The sequence below is a fragment of the Suricata suricatta genome, chromosome 8 (genome assembly GCF_006229205.1).
Source record: "Suricata suricatta isolate VVHF042 chromosome 8, meerkat_22Aug2017_6uvM2_HiC, whole genome shotgun sequence".
NCBI classification, from domain to species: Eukaryota; Metazoa; Chordata; class Mammalia; order Carnivora; family Herpestidae; genus Suricata; species Suricata suricatta.
The window spans coordinates 14,343,948-14,357,038 of record NC_043707.1 but is presented as its reverse complement, the minus strand read 5'-3'; the positions used below and the strand labels follow the sequence as shown (position 1 = coordinate 14,357,038).

The window sequence follows — 13,091 nt, the reverse complement described above, 5'->3', positions numbered from 1 at the left end:
TAACGTAGTGTCATACACGTTCAGGTGCACAATAAGCGGATTCAGGAGTTCTCTGCTCAGCGCTCACCCGAAGTATACTCTCAGTCCCCTTCACCTCTTCTCACCCATCCCCCGCCCACCTGCTCTCTGATAACCATCAGTTTGTTCTCCATAGTTAATCTGCTGAGCTCTGCTGGGCGTTTAGGATCCACTTTCATTGGTCTGTACGCTCCCTTGTCAGACCCCAGCTGCCAAAATGAAGCAGACCGAGAGCAAGTATGCTTTTCAGGAAGCCTTGAACAGTGCAGGGGAAAACTTGTGGTAGTTGACTTCTCTGCCATGTGGTGTGGACCTTGCAAAATGATCAAACTCTTCTTTCATTCCCTCTCTGAGAAGTATTCCAACGAGGCGTTCCGGGAAGCAGACATGGGTGACTGTCAGGGTGTTGCTTCAGAGTGTGAAGTCAAATGCATGCCAACCGTCCAGTTTTTTAAAACGGGACAGAAGGTGGGTGAGTTTTCTGGAGCTAATAAGGAAAAACTTGAAGCTACCATCAATGAATTAATCTAATTATGTTTTCTGAAAACACAGCCAGCCATTGGCTGTTGAAAACTTGTAAGATTTTTTTTTATTTACGAAAAGGAAAGATCAAGTATGAAGACTATATACCCAACTGCCATCTGATTACAAGTAACAGTAAAATATTAATTCTACCCTTAAAAAAAAATCTTTTTCTTAGTTTGTCTTTCTCTTTGTTCATTTGCTTCTTAAATTCCACATCTGAGTGAAATCTTATGGTGATTCTTTTTCCCTGACTTATTTCACTTAGCATTATACTGTCTAGATCCATCCATGTTGCAAATGGCAAGATTTTCTTCCTTTTTGTGGCTCATATTCCTGTGTGTGTGTGTGTGTGTGTGTGTGTGTGTGTGTTTGTGTGTGTGTGTGTAAGAGAGAAAGAGGTCTTCTTTATCCCTTCCTATAGATGGACACTTGGGCTGCTTACATTCAAAGTAATTATCAATAGGTATGTACCTACTGCCATTTTGTTACCTGTTTTATGGTGGTTCTGTAGTTCTCTGTTCCTTTCCTTTCTTGCTCTCTTGTCTCACTGTTTGCTGGCTTTCTTTAGTGATATACTTGGGTTCCTTTCTCTTTATTTTTGCAAGTCTATTACTGGTTTTGATTTTTATATATAGGTTTGTATATAATATCTTTTTTTAGTTTTTAAGTTTACTTAAATTTTACTTTAATTTTTAAGTTTACCAAGACAGCGCAAGTCGGGGAGAGGCAGAGAGAGAGAATCCCAAGCAGGCTCTGCACTATGAGCACAGAGCCCAACATGGCTTGAACCCACAGACCATGAGATCATGACCTGAGCTGAAACCAAGAGTCAGCTGTTTAACCAACTGAGCCACCCAGTTGCCCCTTGTGTATAACGTCTTAGTTTACATCAGTCTACTACGTTGATGGTCACTTAAGTTTGAATCCATTCTTTACTCTTCTCACCTCCCACATTTAAAGTATATGGTGTCATATTTTACAGCCTTTTATTTTGTGAATCGCTTGACTGATTTTTATAGATACTCTTAATTTTACTACTTGTATCCTTCCTGCTTTTCTTACTCCTGTTTATTGTCTTTGCTTTCTACTGAGAGTACCCTTTAACATTTCTTGTGTGACTGGTTTAGTGATTGTGAATTCCTTTGTCTAGGAAACTCTTTCTCTCCTTCTGTTCTGAATAACAGCCTGGTTGGAAGGAGTATTTTGGGCTGCAGGGTTTTCCTTTCAGCACTTTGAATAATATCATGCCATTCCCTTCTGGCCTGCAGAATTTCTGCTGAAAAATTGCCTCAAGGGGTTTCCCTTGTATGTAACTGCTTTTGTTTTTGTTTTTCTCTTGCAACTTTTAAAATGCTCTTTTTTTTTTTTTTTACTACTTTTGGCATTTTAATTAATGTGTGTCCTGGTATGGCCCTCCTTAGGTTGATTTTGTTGTGCCTTCTGGATCTGGATTTTTGTTTCTGTCCCCAGATTTGGGATGTTTTCAGCTATTATTTCTTCAGATAAATTTTCTGCCCCTTTTCCTGTTTCTTCATCTTCTGGGATTCCTATAATGCTATTGTTGTTGTGCTGATGCTTTGCTGAGTTCCCTAAGTCTGTTTTCATTTTTTGTTGTTTTTTTCCTCTCTCCTGTTCAGTTGATTGCTTTCTGATATTCTGTCCTCCAGGTCATTGATTCATTATTGTGCTTCCTCTAGTCCACTGTTTATTCCATTTACTGTATTATGAATTTCACTTACAGAATTCATTATCTCTGATTCTTTTTATGTTTTCTGTCTCTTTGTTCAGGGTCTCACTGAGGTCCTCCACTCTTTTCTCTAATCCAGTGAGTGTCTTTATGACCAGTACTATAAATTCTGTATCAGGCATATGTACTACTTTGCTCCATTTCATGGAGCTCTCTTGTTAGGATTTTGTCCTGTTCTTTCATTTGTGGCACATTCCTTTATCTCATTCTGTCTCTCTGTGCCTGTTTCTAGGTGTTAGGAAAGTCAGCTACCTCTCCTGCTCTTGAAAGTAGTGGCGTTATGAAGAAGGAGTCCTGTGGTCCCTGCAGTGTCGTGTCCCCTGTTCAGAACTTGGTGCCTTAGGAGGATGTCTCCTGTGTGTATTGGGAGTGCCCTTTTATAGTGGCTTCAGTTCAGTCATCTACAGTGGCTCTTTGCCTGTTGTGGGCAGGGTTTGGTCCTGGAGTTGTCATTGGGCCAGTCTGGGGCTGCATCTGGCTTGAGTTGAGTCAGACCAGGTGTTTGCCAGAGATGCAGTAGCACTGAAGCTACAGGGCAGTTTCCTTGTGTTGTCCCTAGAAGCTGCTGTTGGTGGGTCTGGCCTGCAGTCCAACCAGATACCTGCTCCAAGCCCATTATCTTCCCCTTTCCCTGGGGGCAGGAGCAGTGCTGTTCCCTGTCTGGGCTGCTTGCACTTGGCCAGGCTTGTAACACTGCTTGGGATGGGCTCTGGCCAAAGGTGCACTGGAAGGAGCAGGTCCGCGGGAGAATGGGGGGGGGTGCATGTGGGAGGGGACCTGTGGCCACCTAAAACCCCTGCCAAGGCCTTCGGGTTGGCGGGAGCCCATGCACAGAAGCGTGGGGACTGGGTGCATGCTGTTAGCAAGCCAGCCTGAGCGCTGTACTCCGCTGGTGGCTGCAGGGGCCCCTGGATCTAGGCTGGGGCAGGGGCGCGGGCTGGTGGAGGAGGGAAATGGCGGTCACCTTTGTTCTTGCAGAAGTCTCCCTTCTACAAGATGCTCTGAGATTAGTGAACCAGGCTCCCTCCTGTATACCCTTGTGTTTTTCGGATTGCTGCATCTCCGTTTTATCTCCACGGGCTGTTTGTTGTGCTGTTTAATGGCAGGGAGTCAGTGGACTGTAGTCCTCCTGGCTCTCCCAGAGCTGAGCCCTCTGATTTTTACAGTTCCAGCAGTCAAGCCACACTGATTGTAAGAACTAGGGAAATTAGGCTTTCCTGATTTTTCAAAGGATTCCTCTTCCCTGTATGAGCTCCTGTGCCTGGAGTGCCTGGTGTTAGGTCTGTTTCTTTCCCGTCTCCGCCTCTGGGGCCTCCGTCCCTCCCACGGACGGTCCTGCGGTCCATTTAGCTCCCAGGCGGGGCTCCACCATTCCTGTCTGTTTTAGCTGTGGAGAGTCTGTTCTGCCCTGTCTTACTCTCTTTAAAGCAGTTGTAAACAGTGTTTGTAAAATTTCTTTTGCTAGTTCATTATTAGTATATAGAAATGCGGCAGATTTCTGTAGATTTGTATCCTGCGGCTTTTACTGAATTCATTTACTAAAATCGTGGTTTTGGTCTTTAGAATTTTCTAGAGTATCATGTCATCTACAAGTAGTGATGGTTTTACTTCTCCCTTACCAATTTGGATGCATTTTATTTCCTGTATGATTGTTAGGGTTCAGACTCCTGCACTGTTTTGAATAAACATGGGGAGAGCGGATGTCCTGTTCCTGATCTTAGAGGAAAAGCTGAAGGCTTTCCATTACTGGGTATGAGGCTAGCTGCGGGTTAGAGCTTCTACTATACGGAAGTGTGTCGTTGAGAGTTGTTTTCATGAACAGGTGTTGAATTTTGTCAGATGTTTTTTGCTGCATCTATTGAGATGATCCTGATTTTCAATCCTTCATTTTGTTAATGTGTATCACACTGATTGATTTGCAGATACTGAACTATCCTTGTATCCCTGGAATAAGTCCTATTTGATCTTGGTGAGTAATCTGTTCTTGGTTTTGTTGAATTTGGTTTGCTAATATTTTGTTGAGGATTTTTGCATTGGTGTTAATCAGGGATATTTTTTGCCTGTGATTATCACCCCCCCCCCATAGTATTTTCATCTGGTTTTGGTATCAGAGAAATGCTGGCCTGATAAAAAGAATTTAGCAGTATTCATTTTTTTGCAGTAATTGAGAAGAATAGGTATTAACTCTATGTTTGGCTTCACCTTTGAAGCCATCAGGTCCTGGACTTTTGTTTGTTGGAAGGCATTTTTTTTTTTTCTTTTGAGAGAATGAGAGAGCTCAAGTGAGGGGGAGAGGGAGAGAATCCCAAACAGGCTCTGTGCTGTCAGCATGCTTAACCGACTGAGACACCCAGGAGCTTTTTGATTACTCAGTTTTATAACTAGTCACCATTCTGTTCAGTTTGTTCTTTAGTTTTGGAAGACTGTACATTCCTGGTAATTTGTCCATCTCTTCTAGCCTGTCCAGTTTGTTGGCATATAATTGTTTGTGGTTGTCTTATGTATAATCCTTTGTATTTCTGTGGTGTCAGTTGTAACTTTTCTTTCATGTCTGATTTTTATATGTTTGAGTCTTTTGATGAGGCTAAAGGTTTATCAATTTTATTTTTTTAAGAACCAGCACTTAGTTTCATTGGGTTTTTTCCCCCTCTATTTCATTTGTTTCCACTCTGATATTTATTATTTCATTCCTTCTAGTGACTTTGGGTTTTGTTCTTTTTCTAGTTTCTTTAGGTCTTAGGTTAGATGGTGTTAGGCTTTTCTTGTTTCTTTAAGTAGACTTGTATCACTATAAATAGAACTCCTTTTCTTATGTTTCAAAGATTTTGGAACATTATTGCCATTTTTATGTCTCAGGGTATTTTTCAGTTTCCTCTTTGGTTTCTTCATTGACCCATTTGTTTAGCGTCTGTGTGTTTGTGGTTTTCTAATTTTTCCGTTTGATTGCTAGCTATTATGGTCTGAAAGGAGTGTTGTGGTCTGAAGTGAGGCCCTTGACATCATATGGAAGGTCTTTTTTTTTTTTTTAATCATTAGTTACCCTATGCCTTTTGATTGGAGCATTTAGTCCATTTACATTTTTTTATTTGTTAGCAGGGTAAAGGGGGGAGGAGGGAGAGAGACAGAGAGAATATCTTAAGCAAGCTTCATGCTCAGGGCTCACGTCCTGAACTGAAATCAAGAGTTGGACACTTAATTGACTGCATGCCCTGGTTTTCTTTAATTTTTGACATTGTAATTATAGTTGACCCTTGAACAATGCGGGGGCTAAGAGTACCAATTCCTGGTGCAGTTGAAAATCTGCATATAACTTTTGACTCCCCCAAAACTTCACTAATCACCAACTGTTGACCAGACGCCTTCCTGATAACAAAGAGCTGATTAACACATTTTTTTGTTACATGTATTATATACTGTATTCTTACAATAAAGCTAGAGAAAAAAATTTTTAAATTGGAAAATACAGTGCTATACTGTATAGAAAAAAATATCCACATATAAGTAGATGTGTGTTGTCCAGAAGCCAGTTGTATGTCGTGGTGTGGACCTGGTGGTGTGGATTCAGTTGTTTTGGCCTCTCTGTGCTTCCTGGTCCTGGATGTCTTTTTCCTTCCCTAGATCATCAAAGTGATCAGCTGTTATTCGGCAAGTTTTCTGTCCCTTTTTCTCTTCTCTCCCATCCCTAGGATGCCTGTAATGCAAATGTTGGTATGTTTGATGTTGTACCAGAGGTCTCTTAATCTGTCATTTAAAAAAGATTTGGTGAGGGAGCATCTGGGTGACTCATTTGGTTCAGCATCTGACTCTTCTGCTCAGGTAAGGATCTCACTGTGAGTCAGCCCCACATTGGGCTCTGTGTTGACAGTGTGGTGCCTGCTTAGGATTCTCTCTCTCTGCCCCTCCACTGCTCACAGTCTCTCAAATAAATTATAAAAAAAATAGATTTTTGTGGTTTAGCTTGAATTCTAATATCCTATGTTCCAGAATCATTTTTCTCATTCTCTAATTTGCTGTTGATCCTCTCTAGTGTATCTTTTTACTGAACTTATCCCTGAATTCAAGTCCAGGGAACATCTTTATGACTGTTACTCTGAAGTTTATTAAGTACGTTGCTTTTCTCTGGGTCTTTTGTTTAGATCCTATCCCTGTCTCATTTTGTCTGACTCTGTATTAGGTCAGCAGGTCTGGAAGGTAGCAGCCTTATGTAGGAGGCATCCTCTGGGGGCAGCAGTGCTGTCTCCCCTGGTCACTAGATCCAGGTGCGTCCCCTGTGTGGGCTGGGGAGGGAGTCAGCCCCTGGTGAGACTGGCTGTGAGCTTTGGCCGCAGCTGCAGTAAGCACGGTGGTGGGCATGGCTCCACTCTGGGCTGTGGTGCGGGGGTTGTGCCTGTTGGGAAGGGAAGTGTCGAGGCCATGCTGGTAGTGCCACAAGGTAGGTGACAAGTGTCAGAACTGGCACCCGCCAGCCTTGGGCCAGGTAGGCTAAAAGAGGGCAAGAGGGGTACCCACAAACTCCTCCATTCCCAGAGAAATTTACAGATTGTTGCCCCTCCAGCACATGCCCTAAAATTAGTAAATAACCCAGGCACTTGTCAAACGGCTGCCTCTTGAGGGGGGTCTGAGTGATCCTGGGCGTGGGCTCTTGGAGAGCAGAGCCTCGGTTTCCTGTAGCCTCTGGCTCCCCCGGAGTGAAGCCCCGCCCATTTTCACAGCTAGACATCACGGGAGCTCCTCTTTCCTGGTGCTTCCACCAGGGCAGGGCGTGCTCAGGGAGGGGACTGACCCTCCACCCTTAGGGGTGGTATCCCTCCCGCTCCCGGGTCACTGTGCCAGGGATTTGCCTCCTGCCCTTCTCGGTGCAGTTTTGTTTGTTTTTACCTTGAGCTGTGTAAGAGCTGGGGTGCTGATCCTGGGGTCCCTCTCGGAGCTGCACCTTACACAGCTGCACCACGGGTGTGTCTGTGCGGACAGCCGCGCTCGGAGCCTTCCTACTCGGCCGTTTTCCCGGGCCGGGAGTGCTCGTGGGTGCGCGGGGGGCACCCTCGCACACCGTGCTGCCTCCGCACGTGCTGTGCGTCCCCGCGTGCGCCTGAGCCACCATGCCTGCGTCTCTGGTGGTGCTACGGCTGGGTATGTACCAATACAGCCTGAGCCCAGTTGAGCCGCTTTTCATAGACTGAGCCATCTACTTCTATGAATTATGGCGCTTTGGGCAAAATTAAATTCCAGACTTGAGGGAAAGTGGCTCTTTAAAAGTAGATGCCTTTTCAGGGTTTTTCTTCCTAGTTAAAAAAACAAAAACACCCAGACACACATGACAGATGTCACTTGGATTCTTCTGTTTCTCGATAAACGCCGATCTGAAGGCCACTTCTGCAAAGAAACACTAAGACATTGCTACTCTGCGAACAGGATTGGATTTTAATGCTCTGCCCTTTCCCACTTCTTCACTGTCACAATCATCTGGGTAGAGACCAAAGTTAAACCAATCTGTGTGTAAAAATAAAACAAAAAAAGCAAACCAGGTCTTTCTGAACTTGGCTTCTCATTCCCAGAGTCAGGTCCTTGTTTGCAGGGGGAGCCTGAGGGCCAGCTCAGTCAGATGACCCATATCTGGGTGTTTGCTTCGCTTCTTGATGTATTCCAGAGTTTTCACCTGGGAGGAAAAAGAAAGATCAGTGTCCTTTCTGGTTCAGCCAGGCACCAACAAATCAACCGTGGTGTGAGCTGATGCTTTCTTACAGCTAGCGTCTTTTGATTTCTTCTCCTCCTTTATCCTTCAAAAGTGTTTTAAGTAAAACTTTTTGGTTTACAATTTGCTTATAAAATCAGCTTTAGGTATGACTAGGAATAGCTGATATTTCTATATATGTCTTCTTTTTTTTAAGTTTCATTTTGAGAGGACACAAGCAGGGGAGGGGTGGAGAGAGAAAAGGGGAAAGAAGACTCGAAGGGGCTCTGCGCTGAGAGCAGAGAGCATGATGTGGGGTCAAAGTTCAGTGACCTGATTTGAAATTGAATGTTTTACCAGCTGCCACCCAGGCACCCTGCAGATGTGTCTTTTATTCAGAAAGATTACAGGGAAGATGAGATTGGCATTCTCTGAGCACTGAGGTTGTGCTTTGGGCAGTGGGTTCGGGGCGCTCACCAGGACCCCCATGTCCCCAGAGCCTCACCATGGTCCTGGTGTCCGCACAGCCGTGCCTCTGTGCCAGGTGCCACAGGTTGACCGAGAGCTGGTTGAGTCTGTTGTTGCGCAGGTCCCCGTGGGCCAAGATGCTATTAAAGAAGGAAAGGCCCAACGAGCTCTGGCGCTTCAGGGCCTGAAATAGGAGAGAGAGACCAGGATCCGGCCGTGAGGTGCAGGCGGGCCCACGCGGACACCAGGTCTACCTTGGATTTTCCAGAGGGGGCTGCTTACCCTCCCCGCGTCCCGCCTTCATCTGGAGGAGAGGAACAGAATGCCAGCCCACAGGTAAGTGAGGACCAAATGAGATGATGCATATCAAGTCCTTTGCCCTGTGCCTCCCACATGGGCAGCAATTACTCAAGTGCAGATGAAAACGGAAAGGCTATACAAGTCTTTCAGATGTGTCCTCAAGCCAGCCAATGTACAGTCACGATCCACCAGCATCCACAGGGCAGAAATAAAGACCAAATGACAACAGCTACCCAAGAGCAACACTCCCCAGTGCTTGGGGCCCAGGCCCCGCTTTCCTAAGAACCATTCCATACTCTGATTACAAGTACCCAAATAAGGAAAGTCTAACCCAAATGTTAGGATAGACCAAACCTGAATCCCAGCTTTGAATGGTAAAGACAATAGGAGAAAATCAATCTCCAAAATGCAACAACAGGCCTAGGAGAAAAGATACAAGTTCTGAAAGGTAAACAGACATGTGGGAAAGCCAAATACATAGGTGCCCCTGACCAGGGAGCCAAGTTCATGCACGTGTTCGTGAGGACCCTGGACAGGTGAGGACCTGGGCCCTTGCTGGGTGCCTTTGGCGCACAGTGCAGAACATCAGTGGGCCCAGAAGCTCACGCATCTCCTTTGCTCCCTGACAGCGGATGGGAATGGAGCCCTTACAGGGGGTCCGGTATTCTGCTCTGGGCTTTACAAAGCTCATCAGAGCTGTCTATACAGCAGATCTCCTGACCCACTACATGAAGCACATGTTTAGCACCGTCTCTCACGGGTCCCAACCCCAATTATTGAAGCACCCTGCTGGGTGCTGGGGTAAAGCGACTTAGCAGGTATAAAGTTATGGACCTTACAGAGAGTCCTGGGTTATCTGGGTGGCCCCAGTGTAACCACTTGAGCCCTGAAAAGCAGAGAGATTTCTGTTTTTCTTGGAGACAACCTCCTAGGAGGGAGACTGGAGATTAGAAGCATTTGACCACCATTAACGGATCTCAAGATGGAAGAAGGGGGCCACAAGCTAAGAAAAGCAGTTTCTAGAAGCTAAGAACAACCTCTAGCCAACAGCCAGCAAGGAAACTGGACTTCAGTCCTACAACTGCATGGAAATCACGTCTGCCAACACCTTGATTTTGACCTTGTGAAACCTGGCCTGTGTCAACTCAAACTGAAATAATAATTGAGTGTTTATGACTTTGTGCCAATTTTCTTAAGGCTGCAATAGGAACCCAGTCCACTCCCAGTTCAGAAGGCTTTGGGGCACTTGCTGACAGACGACAGTAGGTACAGAGCGGGGTTTGGGCTCCTTGCCCCACTCCGGCTGACCCAGTGTTAGCGTCACGTTAGGGATCCCGACTGAAGAGGCTAAGATTGCTTCTGTCAACTACTCCAGGTGGACACAACCACCCTACTGTCCATCCATCCATCATTCCACAAATATGCACGGGGGACGACTCTGCTAACCACCGAACCACTTTAACCCCTCCTGCCACCCTCTCCCAAGTGAGAATTTAAAATCTCTTGGTGGAGGAAAAGAAACCGTGACCAAGGAGCAGCTGCTGGCACAGCTGGGTGAGGGGGGCTGAGTGGCAATGAGGAGACACCCCACTCCCCCGTTGAGCCTGCTTTGGCAGCAGCCTGGATAAGGTGACAGGCACAGAAGCAGCGGACTCAGCCTCACAGCCCAGAAGTGGGGTCATGCTGTGCAGGCCCCGGGAGAAAACGCGGCTCCTTACTGCCTGCTTTGGGGTCTTTAATCTGAGACACTACAGTTCTTCTACCCCAACTGGGAGCCTTGGCAGGGATCCCCATTCAGTGGGTTCCGGCCCAACCTTCGTGCCTTTTAAAGCTGGCCTGTGTCTGATGGCTGGGACGACAGGAGGGCGCCCTCTCTGCTTCCATCTACAGGAGGAAGCTAAAAGAAAATTCTGTTTATCAAATACAACTAAAAGAGACTTCCCTGAGAGAGGCCCTTTAACCAAATTTCACTGAAGGGGGGAGGTTGGTTCCCCCCCACCCCCTCCCAAACGAGGGATGCCATATCTAACAACTGGCTATTTCTCCATCTGGATCTTCCCAATAAGCATTTTACCCTAAAAGCTCAATCCACATGTGTTTTAAGTGCACAGCCCATTAAAAGTGAAATTACCAGCGACAGGTCTGAGGGACGAGAAGTCATGCCAGCCAACGTGCAAAGCCCCAGAAAGCCATGAACAGGTTATGAGACGACCAAATCAGGGCCTTGAGCCCCGCTCCTCTTCTCCACAGAGGTTTTAAATAGAAAAGAGCTTTTCATTTTTTTCCTATGAGAAATGTCATTTCCAGGAAGCTCCACAGGTCTGGCATGATTCCCAGCTTCACCACACCCAAATAAACAACTTCATACTCAGGAGTAAAGTGGCTAACTCCGTGTGGATTAAGGGGACAATTTTGGAGGCAACGAGAGGAGATGCTCAGGACTGTCATCAGCACTGGGGTTTTTCAACAGCATGAAGCTTTGCTCTGCGCTAGGGAGAAAGATCTGACCAGACTCCAGAGGATCCTATCTCCAGGGCCTCTGCCATGACGGGTGCCTATGCACACAGCACTGTTAAAAGGAAGGGTGATCTGTTCCATTTTGGCTCGGTCCACCCATATTTTCCTAGTAAATGTGCCTGTACGGAAGGACATTTTCATGTAATGTCCCCGGTATTTATGGGGGGGTTGAAATGTTCTTTTGAAAAATTCCAACGTTCCTGTTTTCTCAGAATCCTGTTTCAGAGTCATCACCATCAATGTCCCCTCCCCCAAGAGAAAAAGAGACAAACATTAAATTACAGCACTGTCACCCCCCTCCCCAACCTCCTGAGCTGCAAGTATACGTCCGACCACCCTCTAGTAAATGTACGGAACCACAGACAGTACCAAGCTGTGTGTATACACACACACACACACACACACACACACACACACACACACACACACTGCTTTTTCCTCTACACACATACCTACAAGAGTTTCTAAATTAGGCACAGTAAGAAATTAAGAAAATAGAGTTCTATAAGAAAAGTTATGTTAGTGTGGTCTCAAAACATTGTACTGTACTGGCTCTTACAATGACATAAGGTGATACAGTGCCTACCAGAGAGGAGATGAATGACATCGGCAGCGTGATGCGACGTTAGGCTCCTACTGACCTTCTAAAGAGATGTCAGGAGGCGGATAATCCATCTGCTTCTGGATGGCAGGTGAACCAGGGAAGGGGGGGGTGACGCGGGGACACCACTACTATGTATGGGGTCTCAGCTTTGTCTTTATTGCGAGCTTGGGGGTGGTTCTAGGCTATATTTATGTGGTCAGTGGCCATCTGTGATTAACCCCAGCCTGTTGCATCAGGGTGAGGAAATATTTTCAAGCCATGTGGCAAGTTTTTCTTGAGTGTAACCTGTTAAACACACAACATTGCTCTAAGAGGTCCCCTGGGTTTTACAAACCAGGAAAAGGGGCTAAGAAGACTTTTTCATAGCAAAAGAGCAGAGGGGGCCCTGACGAGTGAACCAAGTGGAAGCTGAAGATCAAGGACTCCACACTGCAGGGCAGCAAGAGCTCTTGCCTGAAAACCACGTGTTTGCACAAAGAAGAGCTGGGTCTTTAGCCCTAAGAGTTTGCACGTATTTGAAAAAGGCCTCTTCTTACCCGCACTGGTTTGATAAGCCAGTTTCCCCGAAGAAAAGGGAAACTGACAAGCCAGGCGCCTTCCATGTGTTAATTTCCTCAGCGTTCTGCAACCCTGTGTCCAGAAGGGTCCCCCGGTTGGTGGGACACCCCAACATATGCTCCCTTCCTCCAGTGACCAACTCTGGACCCAGGGCAGCAGTTCTGTATCTCTCCTCAGCCTCTTGGACTGGCCCTGGAGTTGGCAGGCGCCGCTGGAAAATGGAGTCCAGAAAGAATACCTCTCTCCCAGGCACCTTTGTGAATACCCTGGGGATAATGGGGCCGAGGAACACAGACGTATGTATGTCGTACACGCACATACCCCACGGCCGGTGGCCTTCTGGTGGGGCGGGGGGATGAGGGCAATGGGGGTATTTTGTGTAGCCCTGGGAATGAGTAATAATTAAAATCCAGTTTGATCTTACTTTGTCTTCAAAGCATTTGATGGAGTGGGGATACGGGAGCATAACCTAGGAAGGAGAGCATCTGGGGAAGGGAAGGGCAGAAGGCCTCAGGAAGGAAGGGGAAGGCTGGAAAGCTACTGGGAACGAGGCAGTCCAAAATCTGCCTTAGGTTTGGGAGAGGGAACTGGGCAGGACAGGCAAAAACGAGGCCTGCCAGGATGCAATCAGGAGCCAGCCCTCTGGCTGTCTCTTGCCAGGTGGGAATAAAAAACCCCCAAAT

At 46.3% G+C, this 13,091-nt stretch overlaps 1 protein-coding gene and 1 pseudogene across 1 annotated transcript in view; one reads left to right on the top strand and one right to left on the bottom strand.

Annotated features, from left to right (window-relative positions):
* Window positions 1-235: 235 nt before the first annotated feature.
* On the top strand, window positions 236-602 carry LOC115299282 (annotated as a pseudogene).
* A 7,086-nt stretch (window positions 603-7,688) lies between these two features.
* Window positions 7,689-13,091, bottom strand: part of VPS35L (VPS35 endosomal protein sorting factor like) — a 115,968-nt gene continuing 110,565 nt past the window's right edge. The window contains exons 30-31 of the mRNA XM_029948651.1: window positions 8,467-8,613; window positions 7,689-7,946 (exon numbers count right to left, since the gene is read on the bottom strand). Of these exons, the coding sequence (XP_029804511.1) occupies window positions 7,848-7,946; window positions 8,467-8,613 (246 nt within the window). The 3' untranslated portion in view covers window positions 7,689-7,847. The remainder of the gene's footprint in view (window positions 7,947-8,466; window positions 8,614-13,091) is intronic.